The sequence below is a fragment of the Osmia lignaria genome, chromosome 2 (assembly GCF_051020975.1).
Source record: "Osmia lignaria lignaria isolate PbOS001 chromosome 2, iyOsmLign1, whole genome shotgun sequence".
Lineage (NCBI taxonomy): Eukaryota > Metazoa > Arthropoda > Insecta > Hymenoptera > Megachilidae > Osmia > Osmia lignaria.
The window spans coordinates 12,988,186-13,007,608 of NC_135033.1; the positions used below are offsets into that span (position 1 = coordinate 12,988,186).

Sequence of the window (19,423 nt, forward strand, 5' to 3'; positions counted from 1 at the left end):
TTTTCCATGGCTGGCAGATCGTATTGGAATTCGTCAAGATAGATTTTGATTCTATGGTGAAGGGAAATATTGCACGGTTGATAATTTGTGTTACGTTGATTCCTAGGGAAGCAGTCCTCGAAAGTAATTACGGCGTATTTTAGGCTTAACAGTTTTCTTCTATGCTTCTAATAGGGAAGGCTCTCATATTAACGTTAAGATTTCGATCGGGAATACGTTCGACTAATAAAATACATCTTTTGTTGCCCTACCGACAAATAAATGGAAATGAATTTGCCTAAAGAACAATTACTACGCGTCCCTTGCTTTTATGGTTCACGGCACAGATAGGAAAGAAATATAAAATTACTCGTGGACAAAAGAGAAAAGTGTCACTGCGAGCGCGAGATATATACGAAAGCAGTCCTATTGTGCGAGAAATTGCGACGAGTCGATGTGAACGTGTTTAGACCTGTAAATGTAATCGGCTCTCGCGACAAATTGCTGCGAGCGCATAGGAACTGTCGCGATCTCACTTGCAGTACTGTTTATATTGGCTATAGTTGCTGTCCGACAGTCTGTCAGACATTTATTGCAGAAGTTTTCTCGCGTATGGAAACACGGCCTTAGCCCGGTGTTATGGACTGTTTTCAAGTTTTTTGAGAGCATCTGTTTTGGCAGAGTTGTACATACATACATACATACGTACGTATGTATGTATGTATGTACATAATATTATTGACGCGTAGTCTAATTTAGATCGGACAATTGCTATATAGGCCTGTGTGAGCACGGTTTTGTCCGCTCCCCAGTTGTTACATGCTAGTGCTTTTATTATTTTTATCCTTTCTTTACCGTTGTTGATGAGGTTACATACGTGTTTACTCCATGTAAGTTTCGAATCAAAGAGTACGCCGAGAATTTTAGTGCAAGTAACAAATAGAAGCTGGGTACTACCAATTTTTAAGGCCGGTACAACGCTTTCTTGGCGTTTAGAGAATACGATGCACTCTGTTTTCGTGGTTGAAAATTTAAATCCATTTGTTTCATACCATTTGAAAAGTTTATCAAGAGAGTCTGATGGATGAGCTGTTGGGAGGTGTTAGTGGATTTTCCCTTAAACATAAGATGGTAATGTCATCAGCAAATACTCTAGTAATTAATTGTTGGAAGTTGAGGATGTGATTCGTTTCTAGCCGGATCAAGCATTTCGTCTATTGTTTTAGATGCAAGGATGGCCGAGATCGGATGTATTAATCTTTTCTTGTTCTGCGGAGTAATATTTATTCCAGTAGTGGTGGGTGTATTTTTTTTGGTTTTGTAGTCGCTGAAGTTGCGACTTGGTTCGTTTACCATGATTCTTTGTATGTTCGGCGGGAGTTCGGCATCTTCACAACGTGTGTGTGTCTGTGATTTGCATACGTTCTGTCGGTTCCGTTTCTAAAAGGTTATCATCGCTTGGTAACGGTTTGGTATTACATAGAGGTTTGAATTTTCGATGCGGTACTGTAAAACACTGTACTGATTTCGTTTGTCTCTGTGTTGTGTGGGCATTGTCTGACTATATGCTCTTCCTGTTTACATAAGAAACAATTTAGTTTGTCAGACGTTGCGAAAATACGGTATACTGTATCTTCAAAAGAAATAGCGAATAATTCTGGTATTTTATTAGCATCTTCAGGGTTTATGTAATGTTCCTGCTTTTAGGAAATCAATGAAAATCATAGCCCCCTTATATGTATATATTGTTTAATTAAATTTAGAAGTCGAAGTCTGCTGATTTATTTATTTATTTTATTCAATAATTACAAAAACCTCTATTTGGGCCCTATTTTCATCGAGCCCTAAGGATAAACGCAGCTCTGTCAATTGACCCTTCTGATCTCTCCTAGTTGAACTGCTGCTTTAATTAATCATTTCTATAATTTAAAATAGAAAAATCTATGATGTGTCATTTTGAAATCATTCTTTATGGGTTTGATAGTTTTATATTATGCTGATTCAAACTAAAATTTTCAAGACGAATTTAATCCAATTTTTCTAGACTATGTACCGCAATTTACTTCTGTTCTTCGTGTTGAACGTCTTCTACTTACACATCGATTCTGCAGGTAAATTCTACATTTTAATTAAACTTTGAAACAATTTTTGACTTGGTTGCGTTCTAATATTCCTTTTTTTTTTGGTTTTTTTTTGTTTTTTTTTTTTTTTTTAACTCAAAGTTATATCCTGCGAACCTCCGGATTCATTTTTGTGCGAAAACAAAAGATGCATTTCAATCTACTACAGATGCAATGGAGAGAACGACTGCGGTGACGAGTCTGATGAAAAAGATTGCAAAAATACTAATGTACATCGTAATTCCTATCAATGTATATTTACGATATTATACTGTTCAAAATACGGTGAAAAAAAGTGAACAATAATGTTATTATTAATGTACACCACACAATTATTCACTTCATATGATTTAATTTAGAATTTAGAAAAAAATTAGGTCGACAGCTGCTATTGTTTCCGAGATAATAGTTTGTAACAGTTTATCTACGCTAAACCTGTATAACTCCTTTGAACAGTATATTTAACGATATAAAATTGGAATACTTGGTTAACTCGAAAAATCGTTTCAGGTTATACCGAATCTAATTCAATGCGCTACAGATGAGTATCAATGTAAGAATAATTTTTGCATACCGATTGAAAAATTTTGTGACACCAAACACGACTGTTCCGACGGAGAAGATGAATACGATGGTTGTGTAAAAGACGTAAGATACTATTTATAGTATTTTTCTTTGTTTATAAAACAATAAAAGAGAAGAAGAAAGTAAAGAATATAAGACATTTCAAAATGTTTTTCATTCAATTCTATTCTTGAAAAATAAGAAAGAAGTTTTGATATATAACTTTTCTATATTTTTCATTTTAAGTAAAACTTCCAGATAACACCCGGTATATCTTTCTTAAAGTATAAAATAATCTCTTTTATAACAGTTAAAATGCGACAGTTTTCGATGCACCGACGGTCATTGCGTAAAGAATGAATGGGTTTGCGACGGTGTTACGGATTGTCCAGACGGTAGTGACGAAGGAAATTGCGGTGAATTTGATATTTTTACGACTAGCTGGCGCGTTTAATTCATTTCACTTACATACATATTTCTCAATTTGCCTTTATAGGAAATGAAACAATACCATCCAATAAATGTAACAACGATATAGACCGGTATCTGTGCAAAAACCAAAGATGCATCTTTTTGAATGCGACCTGCAATGAAAACGATGACTGTGGCGATGATTCTGACGAAAATATCGACGAATGTAAGAAGGGTATGTACTTGAAAAATATGTAAGAACGTTAATAAAATTATTGGAGAAGAGTTACATACATACATATATGAAGAATATAATATGTATAATAATATAATATAATGTAAGAAATTTAATTTAATTTAAATTAATAACTAAATTGGGATACAATACAATATTTATTTCTAAATAAAAGCTAACGTACATTTTGACAAGAGCACTCTTAATCCTTGAACAGCGGAGTCTGGGTCAATCGAGACCCAAACTCACATAAGGATATTAACCTAAAGTTAAATGTACCTATAATATTTAAACGAAAGAATTTGATATATTTGAAGAGTCATAATATGGAGTACAAAATTAAATTAAAACTGGGGCTCTCTCCATGTTTCTCCATAATTTTAAATAAAAAAAATCTAAAGTTCAGTATTCAGGAGGATCATTATATGTATTATAATTATTTCGAATTACAGCCGATTCATCCTGTAAACAAACGGCACACTGTGAGCATCATTGTAGAAGAACACCTGAAGGTGCTCAGTGTGCCTGTCGACCTGGTTACAAGCTGTCGGGCAATCGAACATGCACAGGTAAAAATTGAAAATATCAGTTAAATAATTGAACTGCTTAATAATTATTCTATGTAGTCTTGGAATTAGTAGATATGGTTGCTGTTAAAAAGAGATAAACAGAGAAATTCCACTTTTTCATTCTTTCTTTCTTTTTTTCATAGACATTAACGAATGCGAAAGGTATGAAATATGCGATCAACAATGTATAAACACTGCTGGATCCTACATGTGTTCATGTCAATCTGGTTACACATTAGGGGACGACAAGAAAACTTGTAAAGTCGAAGGTACTTAAAATTTCTTTCCTATTCATTTTCGAGGCAATGATTGTACAATATTATAATGTTATAGTGTAAAATTGTAAAATTATTAACATAGATATAATTAATTAATAATAACTTTTATTAGTTTAATTATTTAAGTGATTTCACGCTCATTGACGTAAGTAGATAAGGGTCGGCATGCCCCCTTCCCCCTCGAAATGATGATTGACAATCCTCTTGTAAAATTTTATTTTAATAAAAACAAATATTTGGACTAACATTAAATTAAGAACGAAAATTATTAAAATTAAGCAATATCAGACCGTTGACACTTTAATCTAGTATAGCTCCAGGTAAAGATCCTAATTACACCGATGCTTTCGTTCCACAAGAAAGTGTTAAATTACAAATGATAAAATGCGAGAAGAACATTTCAACAGTTCTACCGTTTCTAATTAAAAAACCTTGATTCGTAGGTGGCGAAGCTTTGATGGTGTTTTCAATCAAGTCCGAGATCCGCGGCTTTTATCTCGATTCTCAGGTATATTATTCTGTAACTACGAATTTGCAACACGCTGTGGCTGTTTCTCAGGATGCGAATTACGTCTACTGGTCCGACGTTAAAGACGGAGATGAAGCAATAATCAAGAGTTCAGACGATGGCTCGCAACAAGAAGTAATCGTTACAACAGGTAAATAATATATGATTTATTGTTATTTATTTCCCTGTCTAACAGTGCCGGATTGAAGGCAGGTCTAAGGATAAGGGAAGGTATAGGCCCCGGGCACCCTTATGAGCCTTCCATATTGAATGAATTCTTTTTCCACTATTCTTCCTTTTCTTCATGATTAAATGTTGTTCAATTTTATTTAGTTTATTTATTTAGTTCCTGTTGTCTGTTAATGAACGTTGCCCCATTTTTGCTCACCACAAATTGCTAATATTACTAAAAATATTGCTATGTTTAAGGTTTGAACACTCCTCGTGATCTAGCAGTGGATTGGGTAACTGGAAATATATACTTCACAGACAGTGGTTATATGCATATTGGAGTTTGCTCTAACGATGGATCTTACTGTACCATCCTAATTAAAGAACAACACTATACACCAAAAGGTTTGGCCTTGTTACCATCGAAAGGGTCAGTATTCTGAACGTGAAGAATTGTGTCAGTCAACCTTAAAAATTTTGTCGCATTTTTTTTTATACAACAACAGTTTATTTTTATTATGACTATATTAACCGCGTTATATTTTCATCATAAAATCGTAAAAACGTTCCATTATCATTACAAAATCATTTTATTTCTAATAAATTTAGTATATCATTTTTAATGCTACAGAGCTTGCTCCGTTAACTACACCTTCCGATTAGAAACCTATTAATAGACCTTTGATGTCAGTGGTTATTGACTGAAAAGCAATTATGTAATAAACCATTGACCGTAAATGATTCACCTATAACTCTACAGGGTGTCCCATCCAATTGGGCCAAGTGTTTTATAACTCTAAAACGGTTGAAGATATAGAAAAAATGTTAAGAAGAAAAATTAAATGGTATCAAATGAAGCATCAAGTGATGGGGACGTACAATGTATCGGTTCGAAAAGTGGAAATGTTTCAAAAATTTCAAGGTCATATTTAATTTCTTTAAATAGAACTACATACTTTCCTATATGTCAATCGAAGCGCTTTTTTATTTCATATAAAAAGGTATTAAGGCACTTGGGTCGAAAATTAATTAAATGAAAAGATATCTTGGGCTCTTTGTACTTGAAAAATTTTTTCAGAATTTTGCATTTCCCTTGATGCCAGCCAATCGCTGCATCTTGTTATTCTTTGCAAATAATTACTATAAGGTACTGGGTAAAAATATGAATTAGTTGAAAAGATATTTCAGGGAGAGACAAGGAGAGATTAGTGATCTTTCCCTAAGATATCCTAATTGAACTAATTAATTTTCTACTCAACTGCCTTAATACTCTTTGTAGAAAATAAAAAGGCACTTCGACTGACACACATTTAGAAAAGTAAACAGGTAACCTTGAAATCTGAACACTTCCACTTCCGAAATTATAAAAAATTATAAAATTTTTGTCTATCTTTTGCCATTTTAAAGTTATAGCTTGGTCCATTTGTAAGTATATGGTCCCTGTATACTTTTATTTTATGTTATTATTATACTTACTAATAATTCTTTATGTTGTCTATGAGAAATAATTATATATCATCATCCCTCATAAGATAGATAACTGTGTAAAAATTGTGTAACATATAATTAAAAAATTCATTTATTTTCAGTATAATGTACTGGTCCGAATGGGGCTTGAATTCCCGTATATTAATGGCGGGAATGGATGGAAGAAATGGTAGTACGTTGATAGCCGAGAACTTGGAAGGGCCAGACAGCCTATCTATCGACTATGCGAATTATAGATTGTATTGGATTGATAGTAAATTAAAAGTGATCGAATCGATACGGTTGGATGGTTCAGACCGTAGGGTATGCATTTAATCGAAATAATAATAATAATAATAATAATAATAATATTAAACAGTAGTAATCACACGAAGGATTAATTCTTCAGATTGTATTGTGTGAAGTAGCGAAGAAACCTTTTTCATTGGCAGTATTTGAAAATAAATTGTATTGGAGCGATTGGATATCAAATACCATACAATTCTGTAATAAATTCAACGGTAAAGATTGGAATATTTTGGTGAAAACGAATAGCACCATTTATGGACTCCACATATACCATTCTGTTTTAAAGCCTAAGGTACATTCTCTATAATCCCTTTACATTATTTCCTTTATTAGTCTTAATCATAAAAATAAAATAATTATTTAATTATTACAGATGGCCAATCCATGCAATTCGAATCCTTGTTCTCAACTGTGTTTATTGAATTCGAAAAGTGGCTATACTTGTGCTTGTACAGTAGACAAGGTGCTGAATTCTGATCAACGCACGTGTCGCGGTGAGTATTATAAAAATTAGACGCTTAAATGCCTTTTTCAAATTTCAAAATGTACATGGGACATTAATTTAGATACTTTAAAAAGACAAAGAAATATTTCTTTAGCATGGCTTTCAGTAAAACTTAATAATTTAAAAAAAAAAACACATATTGGGAATGCATTGGTGATTAAATCAGGGTTACCTGGGGAAAATGGCGATATAGGAGAAGCAATAATTTGGACCAATAAAATTTGGTATATAAATAAGACACATGACAATGCGGACCTCTTTATGGTGCGGTCAAGGGGTTCATTGTTGCCACTTCCTTTGTGTCCGGCTGCGAGAAAATCACCCTGTACACATTACACGTTACATATTAGATTATTTTAAAAGGAATATTGCACGAATTATATTATAATATATATCACAGTATTGATAAATTCCTATAATGTTACGTCACGAAAAATCGCGCATACACGAAAAAATAAATCCCACTCATTATTTTTCTTAACTATGCCAATGAGGAAGGAGGAGAAGGCGGGATTTACATTACATACCATTTTCCTGGGGAAGCCTGATTTGTTCGCAACTGTACAAAATTGTATCATTGTACTCGTCCACTAGCACCTTTTTCATTTCATAAATTATATGTAACTTCCTATTTTTAATTATTTTATTTGTACCCTTTTAAGAACGCAGTCAATATCTACATATGGCCATTCTTTTAGACCCTGAGATGCTTAGAGAAGTATAAAGATATAGCTGGATTAAATTATATGTAACATATTGAAATTGATAAATTTCAGCGGTGAAAAAGAAGATACACCTAGTCGTCGCCGGAGGAGACACACTCATAGATTATTACCACGAATTATTGGGAAAGCCAAAAATGACAGAAAGCTTTTCGTTAAAACACGTCACTGCGCTTGCTTATAATCCTCTTACTGGTACGGTTTTAATAATCGATCGAATTCATAGCTATTCCAATGAACAAACCTCAATACTGCTCTTAATAAATAATCTTCTCTTCAAAAAACCAAATAAACCTTGACATTCAGATAATACCATAGCATACATCTTTATTTTTTAACAACTTCATCTTCGCGAATAATCTTGTTTAAAATGTTATCGTTAAATATTTTTAATAATATTATATAAAAATCGGTACAGGTGGTGTACTGGCGAACGATCAACTGATGGGTAATATTCTACAATTTAATACTGATACCGGAGACATGAAAATTATACTACCCATCGAGGACAAAGTATTGGGCGGAATGGATTTCGATTACATTGGAAACAATTTATATTTATCGGATGAAAAGTACAAAACCATCGAGGTTTATAGTATGAGTACGCTCGAGAAAACGATTTTCTATTTCGAAGAAGAACCTCACGATATCGCGCTGGCACCGGAGGAAGGGTAATCATTTTCTCGATTAATTCTGTACAAATAAATGAAATGTTAAATATCGTGAATTAACGTTGCAGGATCATGTTTGTCGTTTTCGGTGATAATGGAAGGTATCGTATAGATCTAATGCAAATGAATGGACTCGGCAACAGAAATACCATCGAAGGGATGAAAACCCCGTTGTTTGGACCGAAAGTATCTTTAGCTTATGACAGAGATTCAAAACGACTGTTTTGGAGCGATCAAGGCACTGGTCGTATTGGTAGAACGACGATCAATGGTGAGTACATATTCTCTTAATGCGATAGGATATTGTATATATATTATGTATACATAATATTGGATGGCGGATCATGTAAGTAGGAGAGCCCCAATTTTAATTTAATTTTCTATTTCATATTATTTTCACTTTAAAAATTTTACATTGTTCTTTTAAAATTATTCTTTCAATATACGAAACCCTTTCGTTTAAAAATTATACATATATTCAACTTTAGGTTAATATCTGTGTAAGTACATACATTATATGTTTTGTAAGTTGGGGTCCCAATTGACCTAGACTCCGCTGTTCAACAGATAATTAACAAGTGGCATCATGTTAACCTTTCCTTAACTATGGTGTTTTTTTATCCCTTCCTTTTTTTTATAAATGAAAAATTTAATCTATGCATACATACATGCATACATACATAGTAATAAAAAAACAAGAGTAAAAAATGTCAGTTCCTTTTTATTTATTGCGTTAATGTTTGTACAACAGAAGATGTTGCATCAGCTTTATTTCTTAAAAGTTTTGTATTAATTTATAGTACTTCATATATCAAAATCTGCTCGACGTCAATCAATAAATAATAATGTTGATTGTGTGTTACCTATACATAATAGGTTTGGAGTCTTACATCTTTCGCACTGGATTATCATCGCAACCCGTGAGCCTCGTTGTACTAGATGATTACGTGTTTTGGACCGGGTACAAATCGAATCAATTGCACTGGACCATTAAAAGCGACGTGCAACAATATCAAAAACGCATTCCGTTACGTGAGTGAAATTAAACGAATGCTCGTGTAGAGCTCTTAATAGCTAGATAATAATCAGATAGTATTCGATTAGGTGAACCGATAAAATATAGTTGGCTGATTAATACGTGAACGGACGTGTTCACCGTAACAGATTACAGATGTTTATGTAATTTTCATGTTAACCAAAATAATTGAAAATAAAGTAATTCTTCCAATTAGACTGAAATAAAACACATCTGCAACATCTGTTACATCTTTCAACAGGCAACTTTTCTCTACTTATTTAAATTAGAGAATCTGAAATTTATAAGGATATATTTCAAATAACACTATTCAGCAATTAATTGATTTCCTGATGTTTACTATACATTTTTTTAGAGGATACGAAGAAAAACTTATCGATAATTGATTGATGCTTATTGCCCAAAAATATATATCTTTCAATCAGTGTTCTCTCTTTGATTTGAAGTCAAAGCAATAATTTTATAGACACGTTTCTTCTAATTCATTCGAAATTTTGTAAAAATAGAACTGCAAAATTCTCAATTAACCCTCGGACGACGGACCATGGAGAGATTCCTGATTTTAATTTAATTTTGTATTTTTGTATTAGAAGGAAAAATTATCCTTCTAATATGTAAAATTCTTTCGTTTAAAAATTATACATTCAAGTTAAAGTTAAAGTTATCCTTGTATTTCTGACAGTTTGAATCTCGATTTAGCCAGGCTCCGTTGTTCAAGGGTTAAACAACACTAGACACTAATCACGCTAACGATTGCATTATACTTAATCATTTATAAATAAATAATCTTTATTCTTAAGGTGCGTCAAAGGATTTAGATCAATTGCAATTAGTAGCTTTGCACAACGCGCATATAAAGGAACACGAATGTCAGAAAAACAATGGAAACTGTTCTCACGTCTGTCTACTATCTAATAGTCGCTCACACGTAAGCGTAATGCCCAATTAACATTATCTCCCAGACCTCGACAAATTTTTGTTTCTTCTGATTTTTTATGAAAATTTTCAGATTTGTGCGTGCCCACCGAATATGATGTTGAGTGTAGATAATAGAACCTGTAGCCTTCAAACTGCATGCAAAGAAGGCGAGGTGAAATGTAGCGAACACGATGTATGCATAAAACAGCATCAAAGGTATTTACATCATTAAGATTCTTTAGAATATTTTTTACTATTATTTATTTTGGCAGGAAGATTGAGTGGTTTCAAAGGAAAGATTACGGTGAATGAAAATTTGATCTTTCAAGTATCATTACTTTTTTTGAAAAGTTTGTACGGTAAAGTTTTATGATTTTTAAACATAAGAATTTTAGAATCTTAGAATTCTGGAATTGAAAAGTTTAAAAATCTTGGAATTTTAGAATTTTAGAATTTTAGAATTTTAGAATTTTAGAATTTTCAATTCACATTTGTTATTTGACTAAATTAATATTACGTAAATAACTTGAACGTCAAAAACGGTTTTAATTTTTTTTCTTAGTCTTAACAACACAGAATTTTAAGTTTAGAAATATCGCAGTGTAAAATGAAGATGGTTTGCTTTTAAACGTGGAAGTGAAGGGTTAAAGTTAAAGGGTTGAAGCGAGAATAATCCTAAATATACATATATGTATTAAAACTAAATGTTCTTTAACAACTTCAGATGTAACGGTGTACGAGACTGTCCAAACGGAGAAGACGAATCGAGCGTTTGCGAGGAATTGCGTTGGTCAAATTGCGAACACGACGACCAGTTTCGATGCAAGAACGGAGAATGCATCGGAAAGGCGAAACGTTGCAATTCCCATTACGATTGTACGGATCGATCGGACGAGGAGGGCTGCGATAAAAAGGAATGCAACTCTAGTAAATCAAATCATTTACTCCATATTATCAACGAATATTACAATATCTTTGTTATCTACAATAACAAGACTGTCTGAATTTAGCATTTTACGATAGGCACTATATACTGTGTATATAAAAATAATTGTATAGATGATATCTCTGCGGTATCATGGAATGAAATGATCGATTAGCGATACTCGCAATTATAAGTACCGCAAGCTCGAAAATTAATTTGATTAAATAAATTAACATTATTTGAAACCATAGTGTTTTAATAATGATTTGAAAACCGTCGTTCTTAAATACAGTCGAACCTCGATAATTCGAATTTTAAGGGAACAAAAAATACATTCTTTGGTTTATGAAATTTTTAGTTAAGAAAAATTTAACAAAAATTTTATTTCTATTTATAGAAACTTTCTACATACAAGGGTTATTAGCCTTCAAATTATACGAACCGAAAGAGAAAAAAAATTCAATTTTTGAAAATCAATTATGTATTATAGGTAAATAATATTTTAAACGGAATTGTATATTTTTCTAAATATCAATCGATGCATCTTGTTATTCTCTGTAATAGAGTATTACTTTTGGAATTTTAAGATTTAAAAGTTTGAAAATTTTGGAACTGAGAAATTACAGAATTCTGTAATTTTATAATTTTGAAATTCTCGAGTTCTGGAACATCGGAATTTTCAATTTTACAATCTTGAGAGGGCCAGTCCAAATTGTTGGTGTGGTGTAGTGGTGGTGATGGTGGGGGCTGGGGGGTGGAGACAGACCCTACCTACTTAGAAAGAATCTAGGAAAAACCTTAATCTCTCCCTAAAATATTAATAAAAATTTGCATATTTTTATTTATACAAATCAGTTTATTTAACGTCCAATAGTATTAAAGTACAATATCAAAGAAATCAGCTATTCATATAAAGAAATATGCAATTCCATTTGAAATAATATGAAGATAACTTGTATTATACTTTTTTAAAATTATATTTTGGCCCAATTGCCAAATGGAACACTCTGCATAGTCACTACTAAACTTCGATTTTCATGGGTTCTTCTCTGAATTTGAATTACTACAGAGGTAAAATAACGCATTTGAATACGTGGCAAATAAGTCAAGTTAAAATAAGTTTATATTTCTCCGAAGTTTCCAAAATAGAAGAAGGAAATGAAGGAAATAAAGAAAATTGTAGTCTTACAGAGGTACGAGTTACCAAGGTTCGACTGTAATTTTGTAATCGTAATTTAAGTTAAAAGCTCGTGATGAATTCATCCTCATCGCCATCATCCTCATCACCATCATCATCATCATCATCATTCATCATTATCTACTTCTTCTGTTGAAATTATAGACAAGTGTCGGATCGATACTTGGCAACCGTTATTCGCAACTACATTTTTGTTAAGAATTTCACAGAGAATTTATTTCACGCGATAAGTGTTTGCGCGACGAAACGAATAATGTTATTTCGTTGCGAAACGTCGATATCGGAAAACGAGGCAAATAAAGTCGAAAATGTTTAAGGAATAGACGATCATTCACGGTAACTCTAATATCTTTCAGATGAGTTTCAATGTCACGAAGGAGAATGCATATCGAGATATCTCGTGTGCAACGGACGAAACGACTGCCCCGATTTGTCCGACGAAAGCAATTGCGCCAAACACACGTGTGGTGTCAACGACTTCGTTTGTGGTACCGGTACTTGCATCCCTAAAACGTGGAAATGCGATGGCGAGGTGAGCTCGTATTTTCACATTTTTTATAATTAATTAAACTTTTCAAAATCAATAATTTTCATAATTTGTTCATTCGGAAACATACAGAATAAATTGCAGAATTTGTTCAAATTGATATGCTTTTCTTAACCAAGTACAGTCATAACCAAGAAGAGAAAGCCGAATGCTGAAGTATCGAGAAACAGAATAGTACTCTTGGTTATGACCTGCTGACCTGACGTTCAGTCGTCGGTGCTGGGCAGATTGCAGGTTTCAGGCACTTTTTACTCGAATCTTTAAACGTTAATTACTGGAAAACAAAGCCACAAACGCTATTTCGTCATTCTTGATTTTCATTGTTGTCGAACACTCTATTATCAAAAGTTAAGGATATTTTGTTAATTATTAAATAAAAAATTGTTATCCTCCTTATTTTTATTTGTATTTAATTTATTAATTCAACGAATGCCACAGTGAAAATGTCCATTAATAAGAAAGCATATCAAAGTTCTAATTATTAAGGATAGGAATATCTAACTTTCAAATTTAAGCTCTCATTTTTTTACAATTACTTCAATAATAATACTATTCCATTTTTTTTTGTCTCTTTTTTTAAATTAATTATTCATCGTAATGCATCAGTTATTAGCAATTTACGTGGCAATTAACGAGTAAATGCAAGTAATACTGTAAATTCTTTCGTTATTCCAGCGTGACTGTCCAGATGATTCAGACGAAAACGAAACATGTTTAAGAGCCGCATGTCCGACCGAAATGTTTACATGCGACAGTGGTCGTTGCATCGACATGGTTTTAAAATGCAACGGAGTCAACGATTGTCAGGATAATAGCGATGAACAGTATTGCGCTAAAATGAATAATAATTACGTAAATTGCACCGACAATGAGTACAAATGTTACGGCACAAATATGTGTCTTCCGCAAACAGTAAAGTGAGTATGTAGTTGGTTTATCGGCATTTTATAATTTATAATTATTTCTGCTTAATCAAATTATACTACTAAACTGTATAGTAAGTTTAAAACAGTAAGAAATAAATGAAAATTTTATTAGGGAAAATTACATTTCGGACGTGAAAATGTTTCAAAGATTTCAAGGTCACCGTTATTTTTTCAAATTAAACTATACGTATACTTTTCTATACATCTTTGCAAGCGTATTTTTATTTCCTACAAATAAGTATGAAGGTAGTTGGGTCGAAAATTAATTAGCTCAAAATATATCTTATTGTTAGGAAGAGACCACTAGGCTTTCACTGTCTGTCCCTAACGATAAGACATCTTTATTAGAACTGATACTTTTTTTTCTAGAGAATCAAAAGACGTTTCGATTGGTATATAAGAAAGTACAAATATTCGACTTAAAAACATTTTATTAGAATTGTATACCTACATATTGTATAGGTAAGGTAGTTGGGACAAAAATTGATTAGTAACGAAGTACAGAATTTCAATAAAAGTTAAATCGCGTAATCCTTCATTTGACACTATTTAATTTTTCCTAATAACATTTATTTCCATCGTGGACTATTTTAGAATGTACATACATACTTGTTATCGTATTTTAATATTGAGAGTCGTAAATGAAATTTTAGGATTCAGAAATATAGAAAGTTTGATTTATTGTAGAAAAAAAACTCTCAAGGCTTGTGAAAATATGCTATAAATGTATTTTTTTTTTTTTTTTTTTTAAATCATTCCTGTATCTTTGTAAATGACAAAGTTATTAATGTTTGCTTTTTGATTTTATTTTAACCAAGTTTCATTTCATACATATAATAGATGTGACGGCGTTCAAAACTGCCCGAAAAACGATGATGAACGTAATTGCGTTCGATGCCAAATAGGAGAGTACGTTTGCGATAATCAGAAGTGCATCGATGCAAGCTGGGTATGCGATAGGGCTAACGATTGCGGTGATGGATCAGACGAAAAGGATTGTGATGGCGGTAATTTGAGGATCAACAGCGTCAGCAGCAATTCTAATTGCAAAGAATTCAAGTGCTCCAACGGAGTCTGCCTTCCTTTTGATAAGGTGTGCGACAGGGTAGCAGATTGCACGGATCAAACCGATGAATTTGGGCAATGTTGTAGGTTGAAGATGTGGTAAAAGATCTGACACGATTTTATACCATAAAAATACTACAAAATAACAGTTTAAAACTTAAACATTGATAAAAATGACTGCATAAATGCTTAATTAATCTTCTTGATACAAAATGACTGATTATTATAATTATAGTAATCAATTATTCAGCTATGGATTGTAATCAACATAAATAATGTTGATAATTTAATACATACATATATTGTACACAATATTTAAACAAAAGTATAATTAATGAAAACATAATACGGTGTTAGTTTAAATAATTTTAATTAGGAGATTGCATTTTTCTTTATTGGCTTCAATGGCTCAACTATAACTATGTCCAATGATGGAAATAAATAAAATCCTTAACATAACAATATATAATAATAAATCTAATTCTCTCTTTGTTCCTGTGTACACGAAAATATTAAAAAATAGGTTTTCAATTTTTTAATAGGCTTTTGGACAAATAATACCGATTGGCTTTAATTTTTGAGAAATTTAATTTTGAAAATAATTTATATTTTTCTATTACGTATAATGTTAATATAAGGTAGTGCAGTCTCTCTAGCCAAGCTTTATATGTTATTTATACTTTAATTACAAATTTATAATTAATACTTTTTGAATTGAGAATTGAATAATTTTACAATTGTATATATTTTTTCAGCAACCTCGTGTACAAAAGAGAATCCTTGTAAAAATATCTGTTACAAAACACCGTTGGGTCCAGTCTGTGGCTGTGGAAGCGGATACCAATTAAGCAACGATTTAAAATCATGCGAAGATATTGACGAATGCGAACAGAACATTTGCTCACAAATTTGTCACAATACCAATGGATCTTTTATTTGCTCCTGCCATGAAGAATACGTATTGCGGAGCGATAGAACTTCCTGTAAAGTTGATGGTAAGAACACGTATATTCCTCAAGCCTTTTTATTACATATCAGATGTATAAATCAATAAATGTACAACCATTTCTAAATGAAATTCCATTACCGTCGCAACAATTTGTATTTTATTCAAAAATATTGTATTTTATTTTCAAAATATAGGGCGCGTGGGTGCCACACGGGTTCCTATTGCATATATTTATATTACATATATTAGTAACATAATATATTGTGTTTTATATTGACAAATGTATCTTTTAAACACGAGTGAGAATTTATTTATACATTAAATATAGGGTTCATTAAAAGATTAAGTGATTTTACTTATATTCAATCATTGCTATAGGACCACAAATGGAATTAATCACGGTTACTGAATCTGATATCAGAAAATTGTCACCGAACTTATATTCAATTGAGATTCTTTATGAAAGTGTGGATCTTGATATATCTGGCATCGACGTAAACGCGAGAGAAGGAACCGTATACTGGAGTAATGGTAATATTAAGAATTATTTCAAAATAATCTCAACAAAATAATGAAAAAAGAATTCTTGTTATTAAAAATCTACATACATTCATTTCCATTGATAGTTGTTAGAAACTTTTTCAGTTATTTTCTGATTCTATACATATTTATATTTACTAGGACTACCAGTATTAAATTCACTTACTTTTAAATTGAAAATAAGCAGAGAAAGAATATGAAAATAAATATAAACTAGCATGTACATTATTAATACCTTACCTGATCAAAACTATATATTTAAAAAAAATAATGGACTTTAGTAAATTTTATAATTTTAAATCAGAATTTTGAAACATGTCATTTGAACTCATTTGATAGCTGTAGTGTTAAAATTGATCCAAGTCCCACTGCAAAAATTTTTATTATATGTACTTTAGAAATGATAACACATGTACAAATTAATGAACAGAAACATTTTATTGTCTTCAGATAAGTTGGGATCGATAAGTAAAATACATCTGGAAAGCAGGAAACGAATGATTGTTACCGGCCTTGGCAAACCGGAATCTCTTGCCGTTGATTGGATTACAAACAATGTATATTTTAATGATAATGATCATTTGAGCACCATTAAGGTATTGTGAATATTCATCTTTCATTTTATGCAGTATTCACACACGACCAAGTAATATTTTCTATTAATAACTCGTAGGTTTGCAATTTAGAACAACAAAAGTGTGCCAAAGTGGTGTCAATAGAGTCAAGAAGCAGGGCTGTGGCAATTGCTGTCCATCCAAAACAAGGGTACCATTTTTATTTATAACAAACACCTATATTAAATATAGTAATGGAAACACTACAAATATTTAAGCAGAATGTCTTTGATATTTTCACTAATCAGAAGAATTACTTCATTTCTAATATCATTTAATCAGGGATTTGTTTTGGAAACTGAAGAAAGAAATGAATACGCATCCTTAATATGGCTATATAAATAAATAACTTGCAGATATTCTTCAAGAAGAATAGTGTAAAATTCCACTAGAAATTACTCGATACTCATACAAGCTCATTCTAAGAAAGATTATAATATATTATGAAGAAATAGCAGCTCAATATTATATTAATACAAACATCATCGATGTTAAAATTATATAGTTTATCAATAGTTCAAGAAAAGAAGAAAATTTTCTCACTTGACTACCTGTAAATATAATCGTTCTTACTAGTATCGAATGCTTTAATTAAAGAAATGTTTATTTATGACAAGTGTTTTCCATTATTATAGAAAAGGTTTCATCATTTCAGAACTATATGAAATTTATGTTATACAGATTGCTATTTTGGAGTCAAGTTAGTTTTGCGCTATACGATATACCAACTAGTAAAATATATAGGTCGACCACCGTGGGTTCCAACGCGACAGCAATTCTATCACGAAATAGCGGTGTTATATATGCATTTACAATTGATTATATGAGATCCAAATTATATTGGACAGACACTTTCCTAAAAGTTATTGAATCCTCAAATTTAGACGGTTCCAATCGCGTGATATTCTTAAAAACAGATGTAAGTGATCACATATAAACACTTATATTCATGTATAGAAAATTAAATTATCATTAAACTAACGTACTTGGACTTATCAAACGAACTGTCCTTAGGTTTACCAATCTCTAAGCATTAACATCTTCGAAGACGCCCTATACTGGTTAATGGGTACAACTAGTACAGTGAAGAAATGCAAATTATATGGTGATAAATCATGCACAGAAATTTCCATTGGTAATTCAAACATTGATAAACATTTCACAATTTTACACACTTCCAGACAACGCATCGGTGAGCATAGTCTTATTTTAAAATTAACAACTTTAAACATGATTTTAAAGCGTATTATTATGACGGGTAAATGTTCTAAACAAGTAGCAATTAGATCACATCCTAGGATAAACACGAAAACAGATTCGAATACTATTTATTAAAATTCAAGTATAAAACTTGTAATATATATATATATAGAAATTCTCTCTCCCATACCAATATATTTGTTACATTAATAATGGAATAATTTCGGTTTTATATTTTAATTAAGCAGCAAAGAATGTTTGCGAAGAGCGTAAATGCAGCTACATGTGCATATCAGGAAACAATACTGCCATGTGTATTTGTCACGATGGATACTCCAAAAATGATAATTGCATCGAAAACACAAATACAAGAATTAAATTTGATTCGAGTACAGCTAATGAAAGAAATGAAAATTCTGCACCAAATAGAACGCTGATCGGTGTAATTATCACCATGATAGCTTGTATCATAATTACATCTGCATACTTTTATTACCAAAAAATCAAGCCCAATCTTTCAAATAAAAATAGTCTTAGGTAAATAGTTGATATATAATTAATTAATAGTGAGTGGAACTTCTGTGGAATAGAATAATGCATTTATTTTCTATTTCTTAGCATTCATTTCCAAAATGCATCGTACGAACATCAAAATGAAATTGCTACCTCGCTCGATTGCATTTCCGGTTTACCTCCAGGCGAGCACGAATATGTAAATCCAATAACAGATATTCAAAAGGTAGCGTGTTACTAACGTGATCGTATTCAATAACAACGAATACGTTCTAAATTACATTTTTAATTTAGAATCAAAATGAGAAGAAAATAGAAGGACATAAGAATTTGATAGAAATTATGGATTCTGATCGAGCAGTCGACGAGCTGAAAGGACTTACATACAAACCAAATTTATCGACTTTATACAATAAAAGAAACTAACATGTAATGTTTGTAAAGAAACAGAAGCGTGAATTAATTGGAGTGTATTTATTTATG

The 19,423-nt window shown here is 31.7% G+C and overlaps 1 protein-coding gene across 2 annotated transcripts; it reads left to right on the forward strand.

Moving 5' to 3' along the window:
- The first annotated feature begins 726 nt into the window (after window positions 1–726).
- Window positions 727–19,366, forward strand: yl (Putative vitellogenin receptor yl). Of its 2 annotated transcripts, none has more exons than XM_034333817.2 (33): window positions 727–1,110; window positions 1,206–1,276; window positions 2,024–2,090; window positions 2,202–2,329; window positions 2,610–2,747; window positions 2,974–3,079; window positions 3,160–3,309; window positions 3,762–3,878; window positions 4,022–4,147; window positions 4,600–4,815; window positions 5,094–5,265; window positions 6,425–6,626; window positions 6,712–6,903; window positions 6,985–7,105; window positions 7,893–8,033; window positions 8,257–8,509; window positions 8,578–8,780; window positions 9,386–9,541; window positions 10,346–10,473; window positions 10,555–10,679; window positions 11,188–11,390; window positions 12,943–13,118; window positions 13,809–14,050; window positions 14,900–15,207; window positions 15,880–16,119; window positions 16,452–16,604; window positions 17,064–17,209; window positions 17,287–17,378; window positions 17,909–18,146; window positions 18,242–18,419; window positions 18,673–18,964; window positions 19,046–19,166; window positions 19,235–19,366. In XM_034333817.2, exons 2-33 carry the CDS (start codon window positions 1,214–1,216, stop codon window positions 19,364–19,366), a joined length of 5,325 nt encoding a protein of 1,774 aa, XP_034189708.2. In that variant the 5' UTR covers window positions 727–1,110; window positions 1,206–1,213. The 2 variants fall into 2 exon arrangements, with proteins under 2 accessions (XP_034189708.2, XP_076548423.1); XM_076692308.1 differs by having other exon boundaries at window positions 18,676–18,964.
- The last annotated feature ends 57 nt before the right edge of the window (window positions 19,367–19,423 follow it).

What these genes read in the sequence shown, in the direction of transcription:
- yl (XM_034333817.2), top strand. Translation starts at nt 1,214, where the DNA reads ATGGCCGAGATCGGATGTATTAATCTTTTCTTGTTCTGCGGAGTAATA. An exon ending in CGTGGAAATGCGATGGCGAG is followed by an intron (nt 13,119 to 13,808) that starts GTGAGCTCGTAT and finishes TCGTTATTCCAG; the next exon opens with CGTGACTGTCCAGATGATTC. An exon ending in AACCGTATACTGGAGTAATG is followed by an intron (nt 16,605 to 17,063) that starts GTAATATTAAGA and finishes TATTGTCTTCAG; the next exon opens with ATAAGTTGGGATCGATAAGT.